The sequence below is a fragment of the Crinia signifera genome, chromosome 4 (assembly GCF_055691185.1).
Source record: "Crinia signifera chromosome 4, ASM5569118v1, whole genome shotgun sequence".
NCBI classification, from domain to species: domain Eukaryota; kingdom Metazoa; phylum Chordata; class Amphibia; order Anura; family Myobatrachidae; genus Crinia; species Crinia signifera.
Genome location: NC_139220.1, coordinates 205,308,082 through 205,323,325, shown reverse-complemented (window position 1 = coordinate 205,323,325; position 15,244 = coordinate 205,308,082). Strand labels below are relative to the sequence as shown.

Genomic DNA, 15,244 nt, shown 5'->3' with positions numbered 1-15,244 from the left:
CCCTGGTGCCAGGTAATTGTTTTTGCATAAATAGGCTATGTTGTAAAATAAAATTTGATTTAATACAAGCAGTAAAACCATATAAATATTGTAATACATTGGGTCTAACATCATGGAGCATTTGTGCAGCAATTCCCAACGTGTAGATAAGACACATATGGAGGGGGTCTGGGCTGTGATGCACATGTTACATACTGTGTACTATTATTAGTACTAGGAACTGGAAAAATATTGTGTAATATTCTTAAAAAGTTTCCTAGAAGAAGGGGTAAAATGAAGTTATGAAGAGAAGCAGTTTACTCCTGCAAATTGAGTAGTTCTAATTAAGCTACAAGTGTGACGTGTCTCTCACAGAATGACTAAGATGCATTAGTCCTTGTTAATGTGGCACAGGAAGAACAATGATTTTGTCAACCAATATTGAAAATTCTTTCAAACTTTTACTAAATATTCTGTTTGGGTATAACAAAATAATGTGATACTGCAGAGCTTAAAACCCAAAGCCATTGTGTTACTCTGTCCATAATCCAGTGGCTCCCTTAGATCAGTGTCCTTTTAAACAGATGAGTCCTTGTATTTCACTACTGTGTTAGCAGCTTGGTATAGTGGTCCACAACTACATTGTCTCAGTCACATGGTCAGTTCTTAAACATGTCGCATAGGAGTTTTTCCATAGGAGTGTTGCCAATGGTGCGGTGGAAAAAAAGAATCTCGATACGCTCAGAGGAAATATACCGCAGAGATGGGGAAAGTAGAAGCAGCTTCCCAAACCTGGCCAGAAAGACAACATATTCAGGAGATTAATTTACAGTTTACCTACAACAGTCTACAAAGCTACTTTGCCATTTACACCAATGATATCTGAGTAAGCCATCGGTTTACTGGTTTATAGTGACATCACAGAGATATTCGACAGACCCAGACTAAAACTAAAGATGGCCGCACATTCTCTCCTTGTGCACAGAAAGAAAATGGTATACTGTATTCACCAGTACGAAGAGCTGAACACAAATCTATCTGTAACTGTCTCTGCATTGGCCCCAAAGTGCTGAATGTTACTAGCGATAGCCTGAATAGCATATTTACCTACACTTCCAGAAGGTTCAGGAAACTTCCAAATTTTTGGGTAGGTCTGAAGACCCTCCGTATGGAGGGCCAGGGTTAAAGTGAGGTGAAATGCATCATTTTAGCCCTACCCTTTCTCCACAGGCTGTGATTTGCGGCATAAAGTCCTAATGGGACGTGGCCTAGCCCTCATTTTGGTCAGCTGCATATCCTTTCTGGGTTTCTACCTGTCCCTTCTGCACAAGTATTTAAAATCCACAACAGTATAATTTTAAAACGGTTTAAAAAAATATCATTTTATACAAGTTTTCGATATTTTACATACAGAAAAATAAAATATCAGGCTTTAGCATGCTCTATTTCTGTACACACTGGCTATCATGTAAGTGACTGTTTTGTTCCATTACCTAACTGGCTGCGTTGGGTAATGACTCCTTGTATGTTGGGCCAACATCATCTGAGACTGGTCTTGTAGATTTTCCACTTGTTCAGGATCTTTTAGCCCTCTTGTCTCTGAAATACAGAAATAGAAAAATGCAATCACACCGTAAGAAGACTGACTTGTTCAATCTTTGGCCAGTTTTATTTATTCAAATTAGCTGAAATAAATGTATAACAACTATGAACACTTGTCAAAAAAATGAAAAAAGACCTACCATGCTTAAAGAGAAGAACTGCCTTCAAGCAGGCAAATTCTGTAGGGTCAACACTGAGAGACTTGAAGCGACTGATCGTTTCTTGCAGGATTCGAATATCCATGCTGGAGGTAACAGATTTTCCATGGACATTGGAAGAAAGGTCGGGCACAGACAGCAATGGACAGCTATCAAGTGGCATAGACCATTGGATGGCGCACAGCAGGAATAGCTCACTCCATGCTTCCTCCAGTAGAATTACCTACATAATGAGAGCTCAGTTCAGAATAACTTACCAGGTAGACTACAAGCTGACCTTATAAGTTTAAGTATTACGCTCTAGAAACCTGAAGGCCTGTGTTCCACGGTAACAAAGAACATAACATGTGTTCCTAGAACAAATATGTGTTTTTTATTTAATTTATGTCTACAGACTTCTTCAAGTTATCCAAAATGCCTCTGTTTCTGGAGATACACTACTTTTATGTTTATTTCCTTGTTGGCCTCTTATGTTATAGATGTACACTACGTTGACTGTACCTATGAGTGTACCAAGGGGGAGATGGATCAAGCCCAGGAGAGAGAAGAAGCGGTGCATTTGCCCAAAGCAACCAACCAGCTTCCAACTACCATTTATGTAGCACAGTCTATGAAATGACTTCAGCTGATTGGTTGCCCTTTTTGCTCCAAACATGACTTAAGAAGAAATGTAACTCCCACTATTTACCACAGTCTCTTTTCATGAGGGCATGATGAGGCTTAGGCTGTTGGATGAACAGCGGCATTGGACCTGTACAGGGTTGGAACATATATCCCTTCCCACACATTGGCCCTTATTTAGATCTGATCGCAGTACAAATTTTTTCTCAAAATGGGCAAAACCATGTGCACTGCAGGTGGGGCAGATGTAACATGTGCAGAGAGAGTTAGATTTGTGTGAGTTATTTTATTTCTGTGCAGGGTAAATACTGGCTGCATTATTTTTACACTGCAATTTAGATTTCAGTTTCAGCACACCCCACCCAAATTTAACTCTCTCAGCACATGTTACATCTGACCCACCTGCAGTGCACATGGTTTTGCCCATGTTGAGAATAAATTTGTACTGCGATCAGATCTGAATAAGGGCCAATCTCCACTTCTGCTTCTCATAATGGCCAAAAATCTAAGAACTGCAGGAATGTGAACACCATTGAGGAAAGCAAAAGCTGCTTGGATGCCGGGTGAGAGAGACAAGAGTTTATATTGCCCAATTATAGGAGTTGCCCTTACCCTTAAGGCCTAGGCCTTTTTGTAATTTGTAGAAGTTAAATCTTTTTCTCTGACCAGCAGTTTTGTACACCATTGGTTTATATGTATAATATAATAATAATGTAGGAGTTGAACTTTTGATTCTCACCTGATCCCTGAATGGGAGATTTGAGAAGACTGGGAGGTTCTTGGCCCATTTTACTGCCATAAAGAGGAGACGAGCTGAGGTTTCGTACACCCCCTCAGGACTGGATGTGATGAAACCAGACATTTGAAAGTCACTAGGTGTGCGTTCTGGCTCATTACTTGTAACATCGATATTCTCATCAGCTGGAAGTATAAGGGAAGATGATTAGCTAAGGTGTTCTTAGGCTGTTATACACATTACTGGGGCAGACTTCATGGATTTGATGTTCTTTTTTCTACCATCAAATAGGATGAAGTATGCAGGCTTCTATTAAACATACAACTATGTGATATCGCATACAAGATGCATGCAGAACCGAAACCACCCATTTTCTAATGCCTGTACTCTTGCATCTACCTTCTTCCGGCTCCAGTTTGGCGCATGTCTCCGCTGTCATCAAGCTGGCCATGAATCGGTGGTTGTGGGGAGGACTTATGGTCCCAGACATTGCACTTGGTACGGGGGCTCTTAAGGTGGTGACTTGTGCACAAGATGAATGAGGTTCTCGAGTTGTAGCTAAGTGCTCAGAGCGGCTGTCTGTGTCCAGATCTATACTGTCTAAGCGAATCTGAGCTGTACTGCGAGGCTGGCGTTCATTCTGGACTGCTGCAAGTAGAAGAATAGCAGAAACAGTCACATAGTGAAAGACAGTGAAGGCAGTAAGAGCAGTCAGAGATAATGATCTAATTACCATGAATGACAGAAAGACATTCAACTCTTTAATTGATATTGTACATATGCACAGAGAACTCACCATCTTTATTCATGCCAGTCTGTAGACATTTCTTCAACCTACAAGCCTGGCACTGGTTTCTGTGGGCCTTATCCACTGGGCACATCCCTGTTCCTGCCTGACATCTGCAATATAGCACTTTGTTAAAGTTTTGTTAAGTTGATACTTTGTATTTGCCTGTTGAACCTTTAATCATTACAGAGACACGCTCAGAAAAATCAGTCGATAGAAACATAAATACATTTCTGCTCTAGATTCCAGCCTGTTAATGACTGAGCACATATGCCCATTCTAAGTGTGCTATAATGGAGGTTATAGGCAAATGTAATTGATGCAGATTTCAGTGGTTTTTTTTTTGTTGTTTTTTTTAATAGAGGCAAAAACAACCTGATTTTGTGTTAAAATAGGTATTTTAAATTCTGCTGCAAAATACCGACTTTTGCAAATAGTTGTAACTCTAACACAGTGGTCAGGGAACTCGGTCCTCATTACCCAACGCAGTGCATGTTTTGCAGGTCTCCTCACAGAATCACAAGTGAGCTAATTAACTTCACCTGCGGACCTTATAAAATGTGTCTGAGTAATTAGTACACCTGTGCACCTGCTGGGTACCAGCAAAACATGCACTGTGTGGGGTAATGAGGATAGAGTTCCCTGACCACTGCTCTAACTGGTCATGTGTCTCATTAGGAGTCTCGTCATGTCACGTTAGGAGCTAATCTAGTTAAAAAGTGCCATTTTGCACCTTGGAAACACTATGTTGCACTGCATAAAAATCCTGTACAACCTGGCGTCACTCTTACTGTATGTTATATATGCCTAAAGACCAACACAACAACCTTAACTTACTAAAAAAAGAACTGAACCTACCTGTAAATAAGTTTTCGTCTGACGCTTCTCTTGAAGAAACCACTGCAACCGTTGCAAGCAAAAATGCCGTAGTGTTTTCCACTACTACTGTCACCACATACTCTGCACAGCAAAGCTGGGCTGGGGGCAGGACCTGGGGCAGGACTAGGAGCTGCTAGGAAAAGCAGATAACAAATTATAGAACTAGATACAAACATGAGAATTCAAGTATGTATCTTATTGTGATAGTAATACACAGAGCAATGTAGTGTGTTTCAGTATTCTTCAGATGTTGGCTATTTTAGGAGGTCTAGAGGACAAACCATTCATTTGAGGTTACTGGAGAAGTAGAATTTCAAATTGTGTTTTCAAACGCCATTTCTCCATTCACAAACTGATGCAACTAAAAGTATACATTGGGGTCAGTCTAATTATCTGCAAGCTGGGCAATGTGCCATTGCAATACAGCAACCAGGGCACATTGTGTACAAAAATCTGTGAGATTCAGGCACATTAACCTAATGATACTGCAAACAAATAGCTGTGCGTTTGAGGTTCCGTAAGTGCATATGCATTACTTACAGGGTGAGCCAACTAGCGGATATTTGTATCTCATACTTCTATGAACTAAACTGCAGGAGATCTGTTCATCTTCATACACAATTAGGCAGTAACATGACAAGTTGCTTAGATTTCCAGATACTAGTGTGTCTGTAGGTCTAGAATTAGTGTACCACTGGAAATAAAATGCTCAAAAAAACTAGAGATTTTGGGTATATTTAGCAATATTTTTAATGATAACTGGTCTAGTGGCTTGTTATATTCTGCCAGTTGAGGTGATGTCCCCCATGTATCTTAACATCAACAAGTTTTTGCTTAGAAATGGTTTTAAAATTAATATTTTCAATTAACATTTTTTACTAATTTATAAAAAAAAGTCTAGAAACCGTAGATATGTTTAGCTTATTGCCTAAATGTAATATTTTTTGCTGTTTTTTTTTTATCTTTTCAAAGTTTTCACTGTTAACACTGTATTATGTAATCACAAATTGTGATCCAAGGTATATGGCAGATGTAGGTACAAGGAGCCCTGCAGTTTTGCAAGTTTCAAGAGACAACTAAATGCTCATTTTAGAACATTTACAATCTCAAATATTCTACGTACATTATTGTGTTATAACTGCATTGCTAAAATGGACACTGAACCCTTCCATTTATAATCAAAACTAAAGAGTAACAGTAAATATATTGCATATAAGAAAAAAATCATGTACAATAATGAGTATAGGCCTTTTAAAACACTTTAGAGAATGAAAGGAGGTGAAATTGTTATACTGTATGTAAAATAGATACTGGGCTGTACATTTTTACCAGCTGCCACCTGTCATCTCCCTAAAATATAGATAGATAGATCTTTCTCTCTCTCTCTCTCTCTCTCTATATATATATAATCTCAATGACAAATCACAAAGCCATCAAGGGCATAATTTAAAATGTCTGTTCTGTTATTATTCCCTTCCTGAACTTTTTTTTTTTTTTTACAGTGATTGGAAGAATAGGAGGTTAGTTTACAAAATCAGCAATGTTTCCTTACCTGACTGACTGTCCTCTGCACTGGTGCTAAGCACGGAGCCAGTGGGTGAACTCATGTCACCTTAACTTTCTAGAGTGGTTCCTTAAATGTGTCTCCTCTTATCGGGTTCTAAGCTCCTTTCGACTGCAAAGGTGTGAACAGTCTGCCACACTGACTTTTGAAATCTCTTGATTACCCAGTATATTGTGTGGGACAGTGTATGGTGTCACCCAACATGGAAGAGTGTAGAAGCGTTGATTCTGCAGAGATGAAGAATAGATAGAATATGGATGAGGAGATTTATCTTTCTCTTTTCCCTGTCTCTCTTCAGGAGTTTTCTTAGGGCCTGGAGATTAGCTCCTAACGCTGTGTAAGCAGATGCCTCTTGTTATCCTCTTAATCTTTACCGTCTATGAGAAGGTGGAGCAGTCATCTAGCCATAGGAAAAATGAGCAAAGTGTGAGTTCTGTTGGGTACTCACATACTGTACGCTGATGACTGCCTGGCTAAGCAGAAATTTCATAGCCCAAAGAAAAGAAAAAAACACCAAATGATTGCAGTAGAATGGAGAATTCTGCTAGAGTAGAACTTTGTGTTGCACTTGTACAACATGTCCCTACAGCAGGTGGAGGGCCACTTGCTTGAAATATTTTTGTACTAATTGGCGCTGTCCAGTTACCACCTAGACACTTCCATTTTGAGGTTGCAGAGAAGCACCTGGTATGCTAATTACTCTTAATCATGCTTGTGCTTGCAAAGATGCAACCCACGACATGGGCAGAATGTGACAAATCACAGACTGGCTAAATTCAGAACTCACATGACTCAGAACCAGGCTCATTTCCTATGTTTATAGAGGCCACAAGCAAGGTCAAACTGGCTCTTATTGCTATAGACCTGGACACCGCACATCTGGAGATGCGATGGGGTCAAATCTTCAGCTGATATTTTGCAGCTGTGTGTTTTATGTAAAGTGTCCAACTCTAAATGATCTTACTGTTGCATATCCTCTTGTAAAATATTAGTAAAACATGCCAACTTTCTTGGTATACAGTATGACTAATAAAAGATAATGACTGCTGAGGGGGTGATTTATTGAAGCTTAGGGAGAGATAAAATACCAACCAATCTGCTTCTAACTGCTATGTTACAGGCTGCGCTTGGCAGCTAGGAGCTGATTGGTTGGTACTTTATTTCCATCTAAGATTTGATAAATCATCCCCTGAAGTGGATATACACCATTCAGTTCCTCTGTTTGCCTACACAGTACTAGTCTTCTCTGACTGTAAGGACATTTCTACACATATTTGTTAAGTAAAGTAAAAAACTAAGAAAAAAGAAATCTGCAATAAAACCACCCAGCAGTACATGGACCTTGCTAGAAAACAGAAGAGACCCAAACTCTCTGCACCTCACAAGGGATATGGATTGGAACTATTCAAAGTTAACAAGCTAAATCATCCAACGCGTTTAGTCTCAGATAAGACTTCATCAGGGGTTAACGAAGATCACTGGTTATTTAAAAAAAAGTAAGTATATTCTGATATGGAGGATAAAGGTATTCACGGTCAAGGTACTGTGAACTAACTGTATTATATGTCCATGTTTAATATTGGAGAACCAAATGTTGCAGAATACTACATCCCCTCTTGGTACAGAAAAAGTTATTTGCAACTAAGGACTAATTAGCATGTTCAAATTAGGTTTAAAATCAGAATATTCAACCTGCTATAGGAATAGCAACAGGATACAATTTCAATACAAGCCCCAGAACAACCCAATTGCCCATCACCTCTCAACATGGAGATATGTGCTTCAGAAAGGCTCTGTCTGCATAAATGGTTACCACAGGTGTATAAAATTAAGCACCTATCCATGCAGTCTCCATTTGCAAACATTTGTGATACAAAATGAGTCATTCTGAAGAGCTCAGTGACTTCAAGTGTGGTACTGTGGTAGGATCCCACCTTTGCAATAAGACGGTTCGGGAATTTTCATCCCTGCTGCATATTCCATGGTCAACGGTAATTGATATTATTGGAAAGTGTAAAAAGTTTAGGAACAAACACAACTCTGCTGTGTAGCTGCCAGTGTCCCCGAAAGACACATCCACTGGCAAAGTCAGTGCGGAGCCACACTGACACTAAGCATTATGCGATGAGGTCACAAACCCAGAATAAAGTGATAGTTGCTGTGCCTTATCCCTCATTATGTATCATGTGTTTATTGTGTTAAATTCTTTTATTTAACATACTACACTATTGTGTGCCTCCTTGTTTGTTACTATGGTCACAGAATTGGCTTTTGGAAGAGCCGAATACTGGAATACGGCATAAAATAGACAGACCTTCCAGGGGATTTTTAGCCATTTAATCTATTCATTCCTTGTGCAAAAATAGGATATTTGTTTCTGATGTTTCTTTTATAATATTTATTTAATGATTATTTTGGGTATGGTGGCAGCTGTAAGGTCAGACAATAAATGATGGTAATTAGAAAAAGCCTTGAATAATCCATTTATCCAGAAATGACAGAATAAGCAGACAATACAGAAGACAATTAGCTGACGAATGTGCCCAAAGCTCAGGAATCATGTGGCAGATGGTGGGTTTTAGAGGACAAGGTGACTGAGGGTCTTGTCTGCCTTATGTGACCTCAGTATACATTAGCTAACATCATTCTTCTATTAACCCCAGAGAGAAAGCCTCAGTACTGATTATATGTTGTATGATGCAGATTATTTTATTATAAGGAAGTCCCAAGATTACAGTAGGTGGCTTCTCTGCTCCACATCTGTAGTTTGGTGTCTGTTAATTAAAGGAAAGGAGTCTTGGTGCAAGATTCAGTCCGGTTAGCAAGGCTGCAATTTTTGCTGATGGACAATACCATGCTGCACTGCTGGTGAGGCAGATGTAACATGTGCAGAGAGAGTTAGATTTGGAAGAGTTATTTGGTTTCTGTGCAAGGTAAATATTGGTTGCTTTATTCTTACACAAAGAGCGGAAATCAGAGATCCACCAAGACCCTTACCAGCATTATTTCACAGACCGTGTTCTTATATTTGCAGTGCATTTGTCCTACACAATAAGGTGTGTCCTAAATGCTGGGACCTCTAGAATCGGCCATTATTTATAATTTAACATAGGATTTACTATAAACAAGTAAATATAATGTTCCTCCTTTCAACCTCTTTGCGGAGAATTAATGTACATAAGATGACCGAATACATATATCCTTGATGGCCCATCGCTATCATGCATTTGCATTACATGGCTGTCAAAGACTTAATGTGTAATTCTGTAGGTCTATGAATACAATAGTATTTAAAAAAAATCTTCCTACAGGTGTACTCCCCCAGCAGTCATTGCTAACACTCACCCCCTCAGTGAAGGGATCAGAAAGGAGTGCGTCCAGAGCCAACGCTGTTGTAAATCCCATAATCCTCTGCTAATACGTTTACACACTGCATTAAAGTGAGACGCAAGCAATTACTGTATGAGCAACAACAGCACACACCGCCTCTCCCCACCCCAGTAATTGGATCAGTCAGGATCCTTCTCTCAGATGTGCCTAGCTTGCTCAATATGAGATCAGTATGCAGTTACAAGTCAAACCTAATATGTGCAAACTACACACAGTGAGATTTTCCATGTGCAGTAATAACCAATGAAACCAGCAAAACAACACGTTCAAATATTTGCATTCAAAAATATACTCATCGTTATAGTAATTGTGCATCTTCTCATGCAAGTAGAGACAGCAAAAGTCCATTGTGGAAACAAAGGACAGCTACATTGCCATATAAGGTTATGCATATTGGGATAATGCAGAAATGAGCATTCATAGTTTTCTCCTTCTGTAGGTCTACAGGTCTGAGGATCCCATTATCTCCCACTGTGGCAGTGGTTCAAGGCAAATTAATGTACAATATTGGTGATCTATATTGCTGATCTATAGGGTGATCTTTAGGGTATCGCCACCCAATGGTGGCGATACCCTGCCGTGCAATGACGCGATGGCCAGGGAATAGTACATTTGAAAATGCGTTAAACAGGGGGTTTTACCTCATTTTCATCTTAGTACATCCCGCCCCTAGTATTATGTAGCCATACAGTGGACAACTATATGGCCCAGAATATGTACTATTATCATTCAGTTTAGGGACCTTTAGTATCACTTCAGGACTATTATGACTTTTTTTTTAATATTCATTTATTAACTTTTGGTGGGGGTATCCATCCACAAACAATTCCCTCCGGTATTAAGGCCATTGGAAAAAATGATTCATGCAGAATCGTACGTCTGTGTCACTCATCTCGGTACTTGTTTCCTATCTGGGCGCCCATCGCGGGTACATCGCATGCCATTATAATGACATGCGATGCGACCGACGCGATTACCGCGATTTTACATAGGGAACAATGTTAAATGTCCCAATTGACCCGATTTCACATAGGGAACAATGTTAAATGTCCCAATTGACCCGATTTCACATAGGGAACAATGTTAAATGCCCCCCCCCCCCCCAATTGTTAACGCCACTCCACGATCAACCCGAAGCGTGGCGAGCACAGCGGTACGCGTCCTCCGACCTTTTCATACCCCTACTATCCACTAGGGCGTGGAGTGAGAATAGAATAGTGTGGCGAGCGCAGCGAGCCACCGAGCCCGAAGCGTGGCGAGCGCAGCGAGACCCGCGAGGGGACGCGGATACCTTCACAGGTATCCACATCCCCTTGCGGGCTTCACAGGTGTCCGCGTGCGCTCGCCACGCTTCGGGCTCGGTGGCTCGCTGCGCTCGCCACACTATTCTATTCTCACTCCACGCCCTAGTGGATAGTAGGGGTATGAAAAGGTCGGAGGACGCGTACCGCAGCCGCTCGCCACGCTTCGGGTTGACGTTGATCGTGGAGTGGCGTTAACAATCGGGGGGGGGGGGGGGGCATTTAACATTGTTCCCTATGTGAAATCGGGTCAATTGGGACATTTAACATTGTTCCCTATGTGAAATCGGGTCAATTGGGACATTTAACATTGTTCCCTATGTGAAATCGGGTCAATTGGGACATTTAACATTGTTCCCTATGTAAAATCGCGGTAATCGCGTCGGTCGCATCGCATGCGTTTTTTTGTCAGCACGCGACGCGACCGACGCGATTTTTTTGCTTGCGATGCCCACGATCAAAATCGTGGGCGCCCAGATAGGAAACAAGTACCCTCATCTCTGTATGTGGAGGGGGGAGAGGAGGATAGGAGGAGGGAGAGGACTGCTTTGCCCAGTCTCTCTACCTGCTGCCTCACGTCTTGACCCTCCCTGCCATGCTCACTTCTTGCCTCAGGTCTCCTTACCTACACCTCATGTCACCTGTCTGTCTCCCCATCCCCTCTAGACTGTAAGCTCCTTGGATCAGGGCCCTCTTCCCTCCTGTTCTCACAGCAGCCTTCTTGCATTTCAATTACAGCTCTCTTACTCACCTACAATCTATACCTGCATCTCTTCACACTCACTTCCCTACATCTCAGCTCTATTGTGTACTAGGAATTGTGCTGCTAGTTGTTACCTGTGCTCTGTTCTAGTTCTTCTGTTGCTGTCCTGTTTAGTTCTGTATACCCTGTACTGTTCTAATGTGTGCTATATGTACGGCGCTGCATACCACTTGTGGCTCCTTATAAAGAAAAATAACATAGTAATAATGCCCCTCTCCTATAGATTGCAGGCTCTCATGACCAAAACCCACTCATTACAGGTTGTTTTTTAATGCAAAAGTCAGATATATGCTAGATTCTGGTGGCCTCTAGTGGATGCAGTTCAAACTGTCTCTGATGGATCTGAAGGTTTCCAACAGTGAATGTATTAATGGTAGGAAACGTTAAAAAGGGATATATGAGTAGTAAAGAAAAAATCATGGAGTAAAGAAAAAAAAACAAGACAGAAACTGATCATTTTAATTTTTTGCCCTCCTTTTGTAAAGGATTTAACATGGGATTATCACAGTACAATGATATCTGCATTAAAGCCATTGCTGCCTACCCTCCTGCATTCTGCAGGAGACTCCCTGACATAGCAATCAATCTACCTCTTTCCCTCATTAGTCTAGAAATCTCCCTCATTTTATCTACCACACATTACACTCATTCCCATTTTCCCTCAAAAATGTAACAGACAGATACATTTACATGTATCATTAGCACCATTTCCCAGCACTTTACCAAGTATAGTATCTCTTACTAACTGCTTTGGGGATCATCTACATTTGGATAAGTCATTTTAAAAGATTCCTCTCAGATGTAGCAGTACACACCCACACTTCTAGGTGCCACATTCACAATCTCTTTTCACACTCTCTCCATATACGGAACTAGACACACCCTTTGGGTGGAGCATGACACGCCCCCTCAATGGAGCACTGTGCAAAATTCTGCTACCAACTGTAATTTTCCTGAAACTAGTTTTCAAAAGTAGGTAAGTATGATTAAATAAAGTCATATGGAACAGATAGCAGATCCTTTTTACCAGGCTATGGGTGTGGTGTAGCCAGAGGTGGATTTTTCCTACCCAAACTCCCTTTGATAGGTTGGCTTCATTAAACCTACTACCAAAAGATGTTAATGAACTACACATCCCAGGATGCTTTGCATTAGTTTTGCTATGTGGCCATGCTGAAACTGATGCAAGGCATGCTGGGATGTATAGTTCAACAACATCTGGAGGGCCGGTGTTGCCCAGCCCTGCTCTAGATCATAGGTCTTCAAACTGTGGCCCTCCAGATGTTGTGAAACTACATGTTCCAACATGCATTGCCACATTCTTTCCTATAAGAGCATGCCAAAACTGTCAGGGCATGCTGGGACATGTAGTTCCACAACATCTGGATGGCCACAGTTAGACCCATGCTCTAAATCAATTGTTCCCAACCCTGGTCCTCAAGGACCCCCAACAATTCACATTTTCCAGGTCACCCGGCAGGTGCACTCATTATTCAGATACATTTTAAAAGATCCACAGGTGGAGCTAATTATGTCACCTGTGATTCTGTGTGGAGACCTGGAAAACGTGCACTGTTGGGGGTACTTGAGGACCAGGGTTGTGAACCACTGCTCTAGATTGGCAGCTTCCTCATCTTTGTTCTGGTTTGTGTCTGCATTTATTTGGTCCATCTTCTATTTGTCTGTTTTGTGTGTTCTCTCTTCAGAGCTACAGAGCACCATGGGGCCCTACAAATCAATAAAAAGTAATAAAGGAAGAACTAAACTGAAACACTTGACAGTCAAAGGCAATCAGTGGCCTTTATATTTTGAGCAAACTAAAAGGGAAAAGTCAGATGCGATTTAGCTTTAATTTGCAGATGTCCCAACCACCCAAGTTATGGAGGGACTAGACAACTTTCTGGGCACAGTACGGACATGACACCTGTAAGCTGTAGTGCCCCAAGGTAGCAGAGGTTGTGGGGTCTCTTTCTCACCTGCTGGTCTGCATTACAGAGAGGAACTGAGTGCAATACAGCAACTTAAAAAGTGATGTGCATGGACCCAGGGTGATGAAAAATACAGGCAAGCCCATATATTGTAAAGCCATGACACCTTTTCAGGTTTCTCATGGAAGGAGAGTATTGAATTATATACATAAGCTGTAACATTAATATTTTGTTTATGCACCTACCATATAAATATAGGGGCCACAGAATGGTACCATTCATAATACATAGTAACATAGTTTGTGAGGTTAAAAAAAAAAAAAAGACCTAATTCCATCAAGTTTATCCTATTCATAAAATTATACTCTGGCATCCTTTCTCCAGCATGCCCCGAGCCCTTGGCTGATATTTACTCTACTGGACCTCCTACAATGCATTATAATTAATGGTTGTATCTCCGGATATCTTTCTCCAGTTCCATAATATCTTGTTTAAGATGTGGTGCCCAAAACAGGACACTGAATTCCAGGTAAGAACTTACTAATGCTTTATACAGGGGTAATAATATTACTTTGGATTTTTGCCTACATAAACAGAGGTATAGAGGCTAGGGATGACAGTTTACTTTAGTGGCTGCTAATTGGCAGGGTACAAATATACAATACACTTAGCTGTAGTAGTCACTAAGTCTTTCTCCCCTAGTGATTGACTTAACTCTACCCCATTGTGATTATATGTATTGCACTGGTTTCTGTTCCCTAAGTGCATGACCTTACATTAGTCTACATTGAATTTAATTTTCCATTTACCAGCCTATTTCCAACGGTCGTTATTTCCGCCGTTGGAAATAGCGGTCATCACCTATGCAATGCTGCAGTTATTGACATTGATAGATCAGACTTTAAAACAAGTCAGATCTGTTTTTGTCGGAAATTGCTGTGGATTGTCGAATTCACTGCCACTTGTCAATCTGTGGCCCTTTTCGAAGATTTGTGGACTTTCCGACACTCGGTACATTGAATAAGAATGAAAAATGGCCTGGATTCCGACCGGGGGCGGATCCAGGATAAAATGACAGGGGGGGCACCATGATAAAAGGGTTTGGGTGGGGGAGGGGCGGTGTTAGTGGTGCCAGTGTACATGCTAAGAGAGCGGCAGGAGAGGGTGGGAATGGAATTAAAAATAGGCCCTGGCATTTAAAGTACGCAGGCCCACCATGGCGACAAAAGTGAAGGATGTAGTTGTGCGCGCGCCAAAGGCGCGTTTCGGAAAAGGGTGTGTGGCCACTCAACAGGGGGCGTGTCAACACCATATACAACAAAATACTAGACCCCATTATACTTGCTCCTTACACATGATGCCAAATGGAATGAGCCAAAATTGACATAATGCCACATGGATTGAGCCAAAATTAAAATAATGCCACATGGATTGTGTCAAAATTCACATAATGCCACATAGATTGTGTCAAAATTCACATAATGCCACATGGATTGAGCCAAAATTTACATAATAACACACACGGATTGAGCCAAA

General features: G+C 41.0%; 1 protein-coding gene across 1 annotated transcript; it reads right to left on the bottom strand.

Annotated features, from left to right (window-relative positions):
* NR2E3 (nuclear receptor subfamily 2 group E member 3) lies at nucleotides 1-6,369 on the bottom strand. The gene is made up of 8 exons (XM_083180185.1): nucleotides 6,315-6,369; nucleotides 4,742-4,895; nucleotides 3,893-3,996; nucleotides 3,496-3,744; nucleotides 3,100-3,281; nucleotides 1,722-1,962; nucleotides 1,473-1,578; nucleotides 1-771 (listed from the first exon to the last, which is right to left on the bottom strand). The coding sequence occupies exons 1-8, from the start codon at nucleotides 6,367-6,369 to the stop codon at nucleotides 639-641; spliced, it is 1,224 nt and encodes a 407-aa protein (XP_083036311.1). The 3' UTR covers nucleotides 1-638.
* Between the last annotated feature and the right edge of the window lie 8,875 nt (nucleotides 6,370-15,244).

Coding starts and splice junctions, on each gene's coding strand:
- NR2E3 (XM_083180185.1), bottom strand. CDS start 6,369: ATGAGTTCACCCACTGGCTCCGTGCTTAGCACCAGTGCAGAGGACAGT. Junction 4,896..6,314: donor TGCAGAGGACAGTCAGTCAG/GTAAGGAAACAT, acceptor TGCTTTTCCTAG/CAGCTCCTAGTCCTGCCCCA. Junction 3,745..3,892: donor GACTGGCATGAATAAAGATG/GTGAGTTCTCTG, acceptor TTCTACTTGCAG/CAGTCCAGAATGAACGCCAG.